Source organism: Micromys minutus, assembly GCF_963924665.1.
Source record: "Micromys minutus genome assembly, chromosome: 6".
In the NCBI taxonomy this organism is placed as follows: Eukaryota; Metazoa; Chordata; class Mammalia; order Rodentia; family Muridae; genus Micromys; species Micromys minutus.
Genome location: NC_137975.1, coordinates 48907867 through 48922760, shown reverse-complemented (window position 1 = coordinate 48922760; position 14894 = coordinate 48907867). Strand labels below are relative to the sequence as shown.

The 14894-nt window shown below is 39.6% G+C and overlaps 1 protein-coding gene across 5 annotated transcripts in view; it reads left to right on the top strand.

Moving 5' to 3' along the window:
• Nucleotides 1-14894, top strand: part of PTER (phosphotriesterase related) — a 61744-nt gene that overhangs the window by 40090 nt on the left and 6760 nt on the right. For all 5 annotated transcript variants that reach the window (XM_080918477.1, XM_080918474.1, XM_080918475.1 and 2 more), the window contains exon 4: nucleotides 13918-14058. In XM_080918477.1, the coding sequence (XP_080774603.1) occupies nucleotides 13918-14058 (141 nt within the window). The remainder of the gene's footprint in view (nucleotides 1-13917; nucleotides 14059-14894) is intronic.

Below are 14894 nucleotides of genomic sequence, written 5' to 3'. Positions count from 1 at the left end.
CTTGGTCCTGTGAAAGGTTGATACCCCAATATAAGTGAATGCCAAGGCAGGGAGTTGGGAGGAAGTTTGTATGTGGGTGGGGGAGCACCCTCATAGGAGCAGGGGGAAGGCAGATGGGGTAGGAAGTTTCCAAAGGGAAAACAGCAAAAGGGATAACGTTTGAAATGTAAATTTTAAAAATCCAATAAAAGAAAAGACTGTACAAAGGGGGAGGGGCCTCAGAGTCTCAGGAAGAATTCTCACTTTGCTTACTCTATTATCTGGCAGCCCTTGGTGTTCCTCAGCATATGGCTCATGGCTAGTTTCTACTTCGAGGTCCTAAGGCCTTGGGTTTATAACTGTCTTTCCTTTCATCTCTGAGGATTATTTTCTGTTGAATCTAGGACCCCCCTCACCTAATAGGATGGATTCTGGTAAAGCTCCTTAATTATATTTATAAACTCCTTTTCTCATGTAAGGTCCTTTTCAGCCCTTCCTAGGGTTAAAACAAAGACATGGTTTTCAACTGACTGTTTGCCATATTAGAGGCTTGACTATGGAAACTGATGCTTGGCTGTTTCTGATACACTAACATGTAACAATGTTACCAATTCTAATCCTAAACCTTTAGGTTAACTGTATAGGATAGACAAATTTGTTTTCGAAATACTCTTACAGTGTAGCTCAACTTAGAGCTCCAGACACTCCTACTTCAGCAGTCCAAGCATGAAACTGCAGGTATGCACATCTGTTCTTGACCCATCTTCTTGTTCTTGCTGGGGTTTGCTGCTGCTGCTGTGTATTTTAATACACACAACATAAAAGTTATCATCTTAAATCAAATTTGCCATCTTAAATATTTGAAGCATCCAGTTTAGGAGACCTTCTCTTTCAGATTGTAGTGCAGAACATTCTACTTTTCCTCTCCATGAATCTGAATACAAAATACTTTAAATAAATGGAAACACACACAGCTTTTTGCAACTACACCTTTGACAGGAGAGACTTTCAAAAGTCAGACACCAGGAATTCCCACCCTTGCACTTTCTGGATAAAAGTCATGCTTACAGATTCTCAGGACTTGCCTCCATCTTTCCTCCTATGTCAGCTCCAACAGAGGCAAGTGTATACCGTAGATCCATCTTTCCTCCTACGTCAGCTCCAACAGAGGTAAGTACATACTCAGAGAACTCTTTGCCTCAAGCTTTCTCCCTATTTGTGGACAGTGAGAGCTGCTCTGTTGGTGACAGGCAGCCCCCTGTGTACCTGCAAACTGATCTTCCTCCCTATTCATTCCCAACCACCTTAGCCCTCAAAGACCCTCACACAGTGCCTACTTAACTCCCCTTGTTCATTTCTTAGCTTTCCTGCCCCTGAAAGAGTCTTAACATTGCCAATAGCCCCAAGCAAGCATTTCAAAGTATGAGACTGTTTTCTCTTCAGTTTTATTCAGAGTTTTATATGGACTCTGTTGGAAAGGTTTTCTGTGAGCGTGCAGTCTGCCACACTGCTTGAATCTGGACCAAGCCGCTCCTTAAAGCAGAATCTAACTACCCATACTTTTTCACAGTTAAACATTAAGTTAGATAATTATGCTTGGCACAAATAAAAAATAAGTTTTCCTTGTAAATTGTGAAATAAACCTGAGCTACCACAACAATATTTTCTGGCTCATGTGAAAAGCAAACAATATAAAAATACTAGTATTTATTTCCTAGTGGCATGCACACATGTTTTCGCTAGACACACACACACACACACACACACACACACACACACATATATATATATATATATATATATATATATATATATATGTAATTTTATATATACATATATATGCATGTATATGCTCTTGTATGAAATGATAAAGATACATTACCTGATATCCATTGACTACAAGTTCAGTATTTCCCTCTTCGATGGCCCAGGATTGAGTGGAATTGTTGACCTGACCCTACACAAGCCCCAAGCACTCTGTCACATCCTGAGGCATTTCCTACACAGTCACCTACTCTGCACCCATGGTATGGATCATCTGGGATTCCAGTATACGACAACAACAACAACAAAATACATGAAAATCTTCCCATGGAGAAGCAACCATGGAAAATGGCTTTTGAAAACAAATAAAGTAAAAGGAAAAGACCAGAAGGCAGCTGTAGGAAGAGGGAGCTGGTTGAAGTGACTCTTCAGAGCAGACAAGTCACCAGGCTGGAGTCTGAGTAGGTCAGCATTCTACAGGCTGTCTGAGCTCAGCTGCGCAGTGCATACAGTCTGAACTGTATCGAAAGAGCAAGGGATTCAGCTCCTTGTAACGGGGTCAACTCATAAAAGAACCTGGACAAAACATAACAGACGTTTAAAAAGAAAAAGCATTCCCGGAAACACAGCCTCTAACCTCTCCACCCCATCAAACAATCAAGCATTAAACCATTTCACTTCTCCCCAGTGTTTCTGGGCAAAGACAGAAGGTTCTGAGGCTGTGCTCTGTTGGGAAGTGGTGGCCTCGGGTGACTGTTGTGCCTTTTGACTCACTTCATAACACAGGGACTCTGAAGGGAGCAGGGTGATCTTCAGCTTTGACTACCTGTAAACGTACTCTGATTTTTTCCCCCTCAAATGCAGATTGCATTTAGGAGAACACGAACATAAAAATATTTTAGTGTGCTCACAATCCTATGGAAGCATTCAAATATTTTGGAAGGTTTATGAAATCTACATTAGGATTTACCCAGGCAGGCAGGCAGGCACACACATTCAATACACACTCTCAAAATAAGAACCTATTGCACAGTTATCCAAAGGGGGCAGTTGGGATAATGAAAGAAAAGACTTAATGGGTGGCCATCTCCTTGGAGATCTCCAAACCACTCTGTTATCATGTGACCACTGGTTAAGAGCCTAAGGTCATTAAACAGGCAACAACTTGATAAGTCTGCCCTCCCCTAACCATCTGTTTCCTTTAAGGCACAGGAGCCTGTGTAAGAACAGGTTGACTGCTGTGAATTTGACCCTTTGGGACACCAATGGAGGCTGTCTTGACAGTGATAGTCACCCTAAGTCAACATGTGTTGGATAATTACAGCAGCCCCTAAATTGTTTTGGGCTTGTCTATGGGAATGGCTTTGCACCATTTAACATTTCTAATAATTTTACCCCCTTCCAAAACTCTAGGGGCATTTCTAGACAGTGGCACCTCCTTGGGGTGGGTCTATTATAGGTTATGTGTGCTTTGAAGGATGGCACTCCCCACCCCCAGCTATTATTTTTGTCATTTATTTTCAAACAGGGCTTACCATGAATGCCACATTACAGTAGAAGTAACCATGCATATACAATAAAATTCTTTCTTTACCAGAGAAAGCTCAGTGGAAAAAAATTAAAAATTAAAAAAAAATCCAAATAACAAATATTTAGAAAGTATTCACCAATTCAAATTTTGAACTTCCTGGAGGGTAACAGGCAGGTGCTGTGCCTAAATCTTTTATCTTTGTAGATATCTATTTAACACACCAGAGGATTTTGATGGACATCCAGGGTCTGATTAGGGTCATGATAATTAAGGACTGAGGAGAGTGAATCACTCACTTTGAAAACTGCTCCCTGGGGAAGGTAAAGAAATTTGACCCACAAGCATCTGAAAGACCAGAAGGAAAAACTCAGGAATGGGCCAAAACCATTTTGTTCTCTTTGCCTTTGATCACACATGCCAAATTGGCTGAACTCTTGGAAGGATACAAACTCGACACTTTTTTCCCTCCATGCTGTTAATTAAATAAAAAGAGTGAAATATCACTTCATTCATTCAACAAATATTTGAGTGACTAATTACCATATGTATATATCAAACGTTGGGCTGAAATTCTTTCAAAGTGATTATTTAATTATAATTATGATGACTTCTAACCTTAAGATTTTCTTTGAAAAGGCACACACACACACACACACACACACACACACACACACACACACACAATTCTTCTGCAGGCCCCATGGAGCTATACACTTTTAACTCCTATAAGTTCCGATGAATTCATTTAAAGTCATTCAGAAACAGTTCCAAGCAAATGTCTAGCAAATGGAAACTGAACAAAACATTTTTGTCTTGCTAAATCGTACTTCACACTCTTAAAAAGAATAATTGGAGCACCGCGAACCCAATAGTGGTCTGTGGCGTTTAAAGTCCTATATAAACACAGCTTCATTTCTTAACCCTTTATAATGAGGAGCATGCATGGCAGACATGTTTTATAAGATGCATCAAGAAAAATGAGTGTGCAAAGTGTGTGGCATGTGTGGTGTGCATCTTACACAAAGGGAAAACAGCCCTTCCATCCGGCTTGGATCCAACCAGAGTAAAAAAAAAAAAAAAAATGGTGCAGACAACAAAAGATGAACAAGTGAAAAATGTTAACAGAAAAAATTCACTAATAACACTTTCTTTCCTACAATGACTAACGCTTGCTGGCAGGCCCTTTTCATTGTGTAACGTGTGATGTCACTGTGCAGTGTGTGTGTGTGTGTGTGTGTGTGTGTGTGTGTGTGTGTATAGATCACACACTAGGTACTTTTTAGCATGGTGTCTGTGCTGCTGTTATGTTGTGTGGATTCCAGTAATGTATTCTGCACATAAACGTTTGAATGGAGCCCATACTGGTACAAACTTGAGTATATTTTAAGGTAAGATTATGTGATGGCATTGACTACAGATTCTTTCATTAGTGTGACACAAAGTGGACACTGGAGACAGAATATGAAGTTGGGTTCCCTGGTTTTGTGTTTCATTTACCTGCTAAGTGATATTCAATAAGCTATTTTTGCCTCCACATCTGTTTGTTCCTAAGAAAAATTATTTGTGTGTGTGCAGATGCCCATGTGAGCACAGAGGCCTGTATTTGTGAGACTGGGTTTTTCACTCAGCCTGGCACTAAGATGGTGGTCAGCAAATCTTAGCAGTTCTCCTGTCTGCAGCCCCCACAGCACCACAGACACAGATAGATGTGCTGCCACGCCTAGCTTCCTACATGGGTTCTCGGGATTTGAACTCAGTCCCTCTTGATTGCACAGCCATTGCTCCTTCCCACTGAGACATTTCCCCAGACAAGAAAAATATTTTAACCCTTAAAAGACCATCCGGATGCCTTTTTCTTATTGTGTACGGTGGCTTTCCTTTTAAGGTGTGCCTATTTAAAAGGCACACAGAGAAGAGAAGAAGAAAGAAATCCAGTTACGCCTTTCACAAACCAAAAGGCATCTCAACTTCTATGTACAAATACTGTCTAAGAAAATGAAATTATATTACAGTGGCATTTAATGATTTTGAGTATTCTAAATTGCTGTTTTTAGATCAGCTAATATCTGGGCAAAAGGCAGCCCTGGTCATATGCTCTTCCCAGCACATTCTACCCACCCAAACCTTCCACTAGTCATTTTTTTTTCCACTGAAGCAATTTGTCATGACTCTGACACCAGTCACATGAAGGGTGACATTTTAACAAATAGGATAGCCGTGTCTATAAGATTTATCTTCCCTGTCCTCAACACCATTGTCCCCTTAACCAGGTTCTGTTGAACATGAAAAACCTAGTCGCTTTTGTGCTGTGTGGTAGCTGGAAAGTTCATGGCACAAAGCTCTTCCTGGGGCTTATAAACTATGGATTTCCTTTTAAAATAAAGTTTTAATTACACTTCCAATCCGGAGCCACTTTCTGGTTTTATTCGAAACTGAGCAAGGGTTCTCTGCCTTGTGCCTCCTATTCCTTTTACTGAAACCTTACGTCATAACATTAGAAGTGTAATATCACTTCTTCCTATCATGTCATCAGATAGGGACTTGATCAGTCAGTACTGGGAAGTGTGGCAAGTACTTGTTAAAATTTAGGTAATGGCAATTGGAATTCTTTTCCTCTTGGCTTTTATTCCCAGTCAATCACTAACATGAACATGCTGGCCCATAATAGAATGCCAAAAAGAACCTCACAAAACTGTGTAAATTGATATTTTAAATACCTTCAAAGATAACCATAAACTAATATATTAATCTAATGTACCATTCTAAATGATACATTTAAATGAAACTCAAATTCTTGGTAAACATTCCATGGAAACAGAAAATTCTCTTAAAATCAGTTGGCAGGATTTGCTCCTCGTATTTTTTTGACATTTACTTTTAATTAATTAAAATGCATCCACTGATATCTACCCTCTCAGTGGTGGTGGAAAAAAATACAGAAGGTGTGTGACACCCTGGGTTCAGTCCCCAGAACCTTGCCCAAAATGAAAGGTTGTTCCAACTTTCCTTTGTGGTAAGGCTGTTCTTGGCAGTCTTGAGCACGCATGAGGACAGTGTTTGCAGATTGCTGTAAGTTGAAGTTTTTCATTTATTTTTCTGAGACAAGTCTCACAATGTAGCCTACCCAAGCTAACCTGAAATCAATTGTGCATCCCAGAGAGGCCTTGAAGTCTTGATTCTCCTGCCTCAGCCTTCAGTGCTCTGGAATTATAGAAAGGAGCCACCAGGGCCGACTTCAGTATTAAATTATTAGATTATTATCATTGGATTATAATAAGTTATAGATTTGTTTGAAATGTCATCATAGATGTCAAAATTCATGTTAGGGTATTAAATGAATATTTCTTATTGAGTTTAGTAATTTAAACTAGCTATTGAAATTTTTATAAAATAATTAAACATTCCACATATTTGTCTATTTGTACAAATATTTCTTGGTTTTAAACTGTTCAAGCAGTTGGAGATAAATAAATTACCTCTTTGGTAATTAGTTTTTATAGTGTGCATTCATCAAAACTCGTTTTTTAATTAATCAAAATTGTAGATATAAATGTCTATCTCTGCATGGGCTTTTTAACTTATAAATTTTTATTTGATCAAGGGTTTTCATGGAAATGTAGTCTGTACTTCCTTATGTGCTGGCTTGCTGAGCAAGTTCACGGTTCTTAGTCTCTAGGCTCAGGAATCCGTAGTCTGAATGCCTGATGTGGAGAGAGCAATGATCTAGGTTTGGGGAGCCCAAGCTTCCCTCTGCTTTGCAGAATCCAAACTTTAGTTTCTCTTTTGTGTAATGACATTTTCATGTGGCATCATTATATCTTCAGTGTATTGTGTGCTTCAAAACCTGCTTCTCCTGTGTTCTTGGAATGACTTAATTCAACTAATTAGCTGCCCTGGGTTCATCCTTTTCCCAGTCAGAGTACTGATGGGCCTCCATGATTCACTCCTGCTGCGTGCTGCTGTCTTATTCTGACCAGTAGCAGCACTGTTTGCTCTGCATACTTGCTGGACTATTTCTCTCTAGAGTCTGGGAATGCTAACCCCTACGCACATCATAATGATCACAGCTCTTCCAATCCATTCCTCTCTTGTTGCCTTCTTTTGTCCCCTGAACTACTGCGAGCTTCCCAAAAGGACTTGATTTCTTAGCCTCTCTCCAAAATCTGTTCTCTACTTCAATTAGAAAAATCTTCTGAAATCCAAACATGACTATATTCCTGTCCTCTGACTTAGAAAACCTTCATCGAGTACCCTCTGCTCAGACACAGAACCGAAACATCTTTGTCCCTAATGCCCACCTCATGTTCTTCATGATTTCCCATAATTATCCATAATTGTTTCAAATGTCCTGAGCCTTCCTACTCTCACAGAAACGTGGCACTGTAGAGTACTGTCGTATTCCATTCCTTGTGTCTATTTGGAAGAGTATTCCATTAATATTCAATTAACCAAAGCTTTTTCCCAAACCAGTCAAGATGCCTTTTTGCCTTTTGTGTGTTTGCTAACTTCATTCTTAGAAGTACAATTATCATGACTCTTGGTCAAATCTGTAAAACAATTATTTGTTTAGCTGGTTTATTTTCTTTATAGATGCTAAATTTTCCAAAGGGCAGGGCTGTGTGCTATTTGTCTTTGGAGCCAACAATTTTTTAGTAATTGGCTGAATGAATGGATGTTTTATTGGGCATATGGATAAATGGATAGATAGATGATTAGATGGATAGATGGATGGATAGATGGATAGATAGATGAATGGAGGAGTGGGCACGTTGATGGATGGATGGATGGATGGATGGATGGATGGATGGGTGGATGGATGGATGGATGGATGGAGGATAGGTGGGTAGCTGGGTGGATGGGTGGTTGCGTGAATGGACTGATAGAAGTACTTAGCATTAACAGGGTTTTGCCTTACATTCAAGAGCAATAAGCTCCTTTCTTACCTCTCAACAGATGTTTCTCTGTATTATGCACTTCTTATACAACACCTGAACCAAGTTTTATGTAAATGAGATACTTCTAGACTCAGCTCAAATGAATCACTTCCTCCTTTGTTCTTTCATAATACCTTGTATTTATCTGCATCATCAAAACTCTAAAACATGTGATATAATTATTACTTTAAAACATCTGCCTTTTCTACAGACCTTCAGTTACTCTGGATGATGACTGAATGTTTTTATTTATATTTGTACTCCCAATATAAAGAATAACACAGGGCAGGTGGCATTACATTCTTGCAAAGCTAATTCACAAGGCATACTTGGATGTATGGAATGACAGAGTGTGTTTGGGAGTTCTGTGAACTGGGGAACTCCGGACAAATAGGAGGGGCTATTGCCATCCGGGTGATAGCTATTTCTCTGAACTTAGCTCTTCTATACAAAGGCCCCAAAACATTGCCCAAATTATTGTTTTATGCAGACATCCCTTCTGTAGAAATGTTATATTATAATATACATGGTATTCATTTGCTAGCTAGAGACTAAAAGTTTAAAGTATGCATTAGATGAAAGTATATCATAGGACTGACAAGAGCTAATACTTGACTGGAAAAGTTTTGATGGTCACACTGGAATTCCCAAGATACTTTATAAATGACCTGGAAGTCATTTCATTTGTCAAAAGATGAAACTTTCTTCACCATTGATTCAAGAGCTCTTTTGACTTTTTTTTTACTACATTTACATATAGGTGATAATTGACAGATAGAGAGAGAGAGAGAGAGAGAGAGAGAGAGATACAGACAGATGGCAAACATAAATGTTGGGATGTTGGGATGTGTAGGTCAGAGGACAGTTTGTGAGAGATGCTTATTTCTACAGTGTGGGTTGCTGGGATTGAACTCGGATTGTCAGGCTTGGTGGCAAGTGCCTTACTCATGAAGCCATGTTGGAATCCCAGAAACTCTTTCATATGCCATAGTGAGGACAAAAAAAGAAAAACTTTAAAACACTTATTTTAAAATCTTGAGATTGTTAGCATAGAAAAAATTATAGTTATCCATGGATATAAACTATGACTATGGGATAAGGAGGACTGGCTGAGGTTAGCACCTCCAGTTCTCTGATTTGTCCTCTGAGGTTCCTGATGGCTGGAAGATTTGAGATCTCACCTGACAGACCTCAAGAAGAGTCCATCTTTTCAGGGAGCCATATTGACATTTGGCATCAACCCTTCTTCAAGTGAAAGAAAATCATTTGTGCAAACGTAATAACACAGCTCCAGTCTCTGGAAGTCATCCAAGTGAGTGTCGGTTTTACACAGGAACCTGATGTTTAAGGAGTGGTAGGTGGATGTGTCTTTTAGATGTCAGTGCCAGGGAACCTGCTTCTCCAAAAGATTAGAGTCAATGGCACGGAGTAGGGCTTCTCTGGTGAGCAGATATTCTCAGTGTTCATAAGGCTGGAAAACCGGGACTTCTGAACACAGAGAAGTCTGAGTTTCTTCACCACACCATCGGGAGCTGGGTATTTATCTTTTCTGAAATGTAACTTTTCCATCTGGAAAATTGATCTGTGTTTATTACATACATTTATATCAAATGCCTATGTTTTATGAATGTTCCTCACCAGCTGTTGAAGCCATTGGAAAGTATTTAATAGAGTCTCCAGCAGAGTAACTTCATCCACAGTCTATTTATGACCTCACAGCTGAATAGGCTGAGAGAAGGTGGTAACTGGTTGAAAGTAATAAGTTACTGGGATATTTCCTAATAACTACATCTTGTCCATAGAAACTTTATTTTCTCCCTCTCTGCTTTGTTCTATGACAGTCAACAGGAACAATGTAAAATGAGTCAAATTATGAAGAATTTGGATCTGCCCAATGTAGTGGCACGCACCTTTACTCCCAGCACTTGGGAAGCAGAGGCAGGCAGATCTCTGTGAGTTCAAAGCCAGCCTGGCATACACAGTGAGTTCCAAGACAGCCAGAGCTACATAGTAAAATACTGTCTCTGGAGCAAAACTGAGGAAGAAGAAGGAGAGGATCTTAGTTATGGAGTTAGAATCTACATTCATGAGGATATATTTTCTTAAAACTACTCTTCTGTGAATTCCGAATTCCATGATGGAAGTACTTGACAAGATAAAGACCTCCAACTCACATCCATGTTGAGAGAGGAAGAAGGGACTGATATCCCAGTATTCTTCTTTCAAAGGCATCACCACAGTGCCTAGAAAACACCCAGTGACTGGAGGACCTCCTGCCATGTTCTACTTCTCTCTGCTTCTACCTGCTAACAGTACCACAAGCAGGAAGGAGATCCAGCTCTAACACATGAGCCTTTGGGGACCCGTTCCTCGAATCAAGCCATAGCAGAGTTAACAGTGATCAAGGTAGAGAAAGCTGTGGAGACAGCCAATAGGGGTGATAGATCACAAACAGCCTCTTGTCTGACCTGGTGAAAGTAGATGTTAGCATTTCAAAAAAGCGTGAGGCGATGTGAGACTCATTCAAAGAAAGAAAGCAATGACTATTAATGACTAGGGTTGTCCCTTCTCCTCTCTAAAGTGTGCCATTCATTTTGCCGAAGATCACTAGAAAGGTTTGATATTACATATTACCCTTTTCGCATTCATGGTACACCTACCTGGGAATTAGAGTGCTCTATAGGCTAATCTTGTCTCTTTCTGGAACTTTCCCATTCTTGCCTATATACTTCCCTTTGGTGCTCATGTTTTCCTCAGATGGTTTCAGGATGGTGTGGGAAAGAAATCAGATGTCAAGCTTTCAACTGACAAATGCTATGTGCCCTTCAGTCCACATAGTTCCTGGGTTTTCCACCATGTAAATAAATAGTGGCAATGGGACAAGATGCGCCTGTGATGGTTGACTTCCAACTTTGAACTGAGTTTAGTACATTAGCACATTACCTAGACTCCAACCCTTCGAGTTCATCGGTGAGTTCAAGAACTGACAGGATTGTGGAATTAATTGAGCTTATAAAACAATAAATGAGATTATAAAACAGCTGCTGGGGGAATACACATCTGGGTATTCATGTACATGTGTGCTCATGCATGTGGAGGCCAGAAGTCAACCACAGGTGTTACTCCTCAGGGGCTGTTCACCTTGCTTTTTGAAATATGTCCCTCACTGGGACTTGGGAATAGTCTAACTGGATGGCAAGCTCCAGACATCTGTCTACATCTACACCCTCAGCACTGGATTACCAGCATCTGCCATGGTGTAGGGTTTTTGATGTGGTGGTGGGAACCAGACCCTCCCTCATCAGGGCCTCATGCTTGCTTAGCAAACATGTCACAAACCCGAGCTACCTCCCCACCCCATAGATTTTTACTTTTGATTAGGACTAAGACTAAAGATTTTCTGGTGGTTCCAACCCACTGCATTTTTTATTGTTGGTGTTTAAGTGTTTGCTTTAATACATCCCTTAAAATGTAGAAAACTTCATTCCAGGGTGTTGGGCCAAAAGAAAAGGAGGGCATATTAGGAATGGAAATGTCTAATCTGGCCTGTTGATGCCCCCAGTCCCCTCTGGTTTCCCCTTCAGTAGCTCCCCCATGTTGTATAATTAACAATTCAGATTTGACTCAGAAGACAAAATACTAAACTTAATTCTTTCTCGCTCTTGTTATTTCAGTTGCATGTATTTTGTTTTTAAGCCCGGTTCTTTGGGGAAAACAGAATATGTTTACTACTGAAAACCATATATTCCTTTAGCTTAGTAATTTTGGAAGTGTGAATTTGTCTCCATGGTAAGAAGATGGGAAAAGAGAGGTATTAATAAACCTTAGCACAGTGGTGATTCACATTTAAAAGTATAAAGGAAAATCTGCCTAGCCATGTCCCATCGTAAATCAATACTGTAAACTTTAAGTGCTAAACTGGTGAAAAGAAAAAAGAAAAAAAGGAGCCAGCCTATACCATGACAGCAGCCAGGTCTACTCCCTGGAACACCTAGGGAAGCAGGTACCTCTCACCCATGCAACTCTTGAAACTGTAACTGATCGCCTCACTGTTTGGGAGAAAGGCTCTGAAAATACTTCTGATTGTTTAGCACTCGATTCATAGATGTGTAATCATGCACTAATCCTTGAATCCTGAAGTTGCCAGGGTGTGTAAGAACCTACAAGATAAGGATGATCGTACATTTTTATTTCCTCTCTGGGCCACGTTCGAGCCACAAGCAATGACTAATAGAGTTTCTCTCCCTAAATTATTTCCCATACTGCATTCTGTCAAGATGTATTTATTCTTTTCTATTTTTTCACATATGATTGAATATCTACAAAGTTATTTGGGGATACTATAATGTATCCCTTCTTAGCTGTTATAATCTAAATTTCTTGAGATATCTTTTACTCTTGTCCTCTGATACTTTGTATTCTCTGCTTCTATTTTCTCCTTGTCCTTCATTTACATGGCCGTATCCTAGAATAGAAAGATGTTTAATATTGCAATTAATTTGAAAAGATATTGATAAATAATAAATTTTATTTCAAGAATAGTTATAAAAGAACACACACATATGTGGGTTGTGCGGTATATGTATATTATTCTATGAGTGTGTGCACATGTATATGCAAGTGCATTTTGGACATGTGCATGTGAAAGCCAGAGGTTGGTGTTAAGGGTTTCCCTTAATGTTTTTCATTGGAACTGGCCTTAGTTGATTCAGACAGGCAGACTGGCCACTGAGATCCAGGAATCTATCTTTGCTTCCTCCTTCACCAGCACCGAGGTCTGAGGTGACAGATCCACAGTACCTGCACTCACCCTTTTGTGTTGCTGGACGTCTGACACCCTGTTCTTCTGTTTCAAATACTTCACAGACTGACTCCTCTCCACAGCCCCCTAAACATATTAATCTTATGGATATCACCTTTTCGAATTATGTGGGAATGGTAACCATATAGGCTTTGAAATCAAGTTCAGAACCACCTCTCATGAAAATCACCCTGCTGCCACCATGCATCAAGAGATTCCCGATTCAGCCAGATGGGCATCACTGCTCTAACTGGTCTGAGACCTGGTACCAAATTCCTTTAATAGCTTCCTTAGCTCTTAGAAGGGCTACTGGATGAACACTACAGGCTAGGAAGGATTTTTAGAAGATGGAATATGTCCGAAAACACCTTCTGTAGAACTGTTATAAAATTCTGTTTGGATAATAACTGAAACCATATAAGCATAGAATTCCTAAGAACTTGAGAATGGTGACATTGTTTCAGAATGGTGACTTTATGTTAGCTAGATAGGTTTCCATAGTTCTGCTAATGAACTGACCTTGTTCAGTTGGACTTGAACATAATAAAAGTCACCTCATAGAGGGTTGTTTTAATGGCATTTATTTATTTATTTTGTGTCTGTGTGAGCATGCTCATCCCATGGAGAACAATCGGAGTTCAGAGGGCACCTTGTGAGAATCAGTTCTTTCTTTGTACCATATGCATCCTGAGGATTAGCCTAAGGTCATCAAGCTTGGCCTCACGTGCTTATGATACCCACTGCATCATCTCTCCAGTCCCTAAATTTAAATATATATATGTATATGTAATATTTATATATAATGTATTATTATAGTATATTGTTTATTATATACACCATATATATCCACAGCATATACTTAGAGAATGTGTTTCTAATAACAGCAATATGTCTCGTATTGTCTCCAGGTCCATATTTAATAAGAAGGAGCTGCTGGAGTTTGCTCAACTTGGATGCTACTTGGAATATGATCTCTTTGGTACGGAGATCCTTAATTACCAGTTTAGCCCAGATATTGATATGCCTGATGATAACAAAAGAATTAGAAGGTAAGTATTCTGAGTCTTTCGCCACATATCTTCTGCCAGCCCTTGGCTTCTCATATCTGGGTGAGTATTAGCAGAGATTTGGAAAATAGTAAGAAGGCTGAAGCAACATTGGCAGAGAAAAATATATCTTAGCTGTTCCAGGGAGAAAAATCTCTACATATTATTTCAAGAACAAAATGAGTCATGGTAAGTAGGCTCAAGCTAAGAAGAGCCTTAGAAGTTTGGTGTAGATGGACAGCTGACTAGGAACAGAAAATACCCCACGTTTGCTATGACAAGACCCGAATGAAAGCCATTTCCCCTTTTCCTGTAGTGAAATCAGCTCTCCCTTCCTCAGGCTGATCACACTAAATCCAAGATTTTCTGCAACTAATGTTTAAAATGCTTTATTAAGTTTATCCATTAAAAGTGGTGATTAAAACAAAAATGATAAAATGCCACACGTGAACACCATACATCCCAACCTCCCAACATTGTCTAATGAGTAGTGAAAACCACTACGGCTGCATCTGTTCTTTGATGGCGTCAAAGGTGGCTGTGCCGTTTGGTCATGGTAACAGGGTGACATGGGGAATTGAAGATTAAATGAACCAAGGTGGAAGATCTGGGAGGAGAAATACATGTGAAATTAGCATAGAAGACTTTAGTTTAGGAGTATCTAAGTATTGCTATCCCTAAAATAATAACCAACAGTGGAGTGTGAGGTTCAGAGTGTCAGCTGTGCTGAGACATCAAGTTGACATCATCAGTTTCTATGAGAGTGTTTAAATCTTGGCAATAGATAAGATCATTGAGAGAGGAAGGAGAATAGAGACCCAGGGACACAATATTAATAG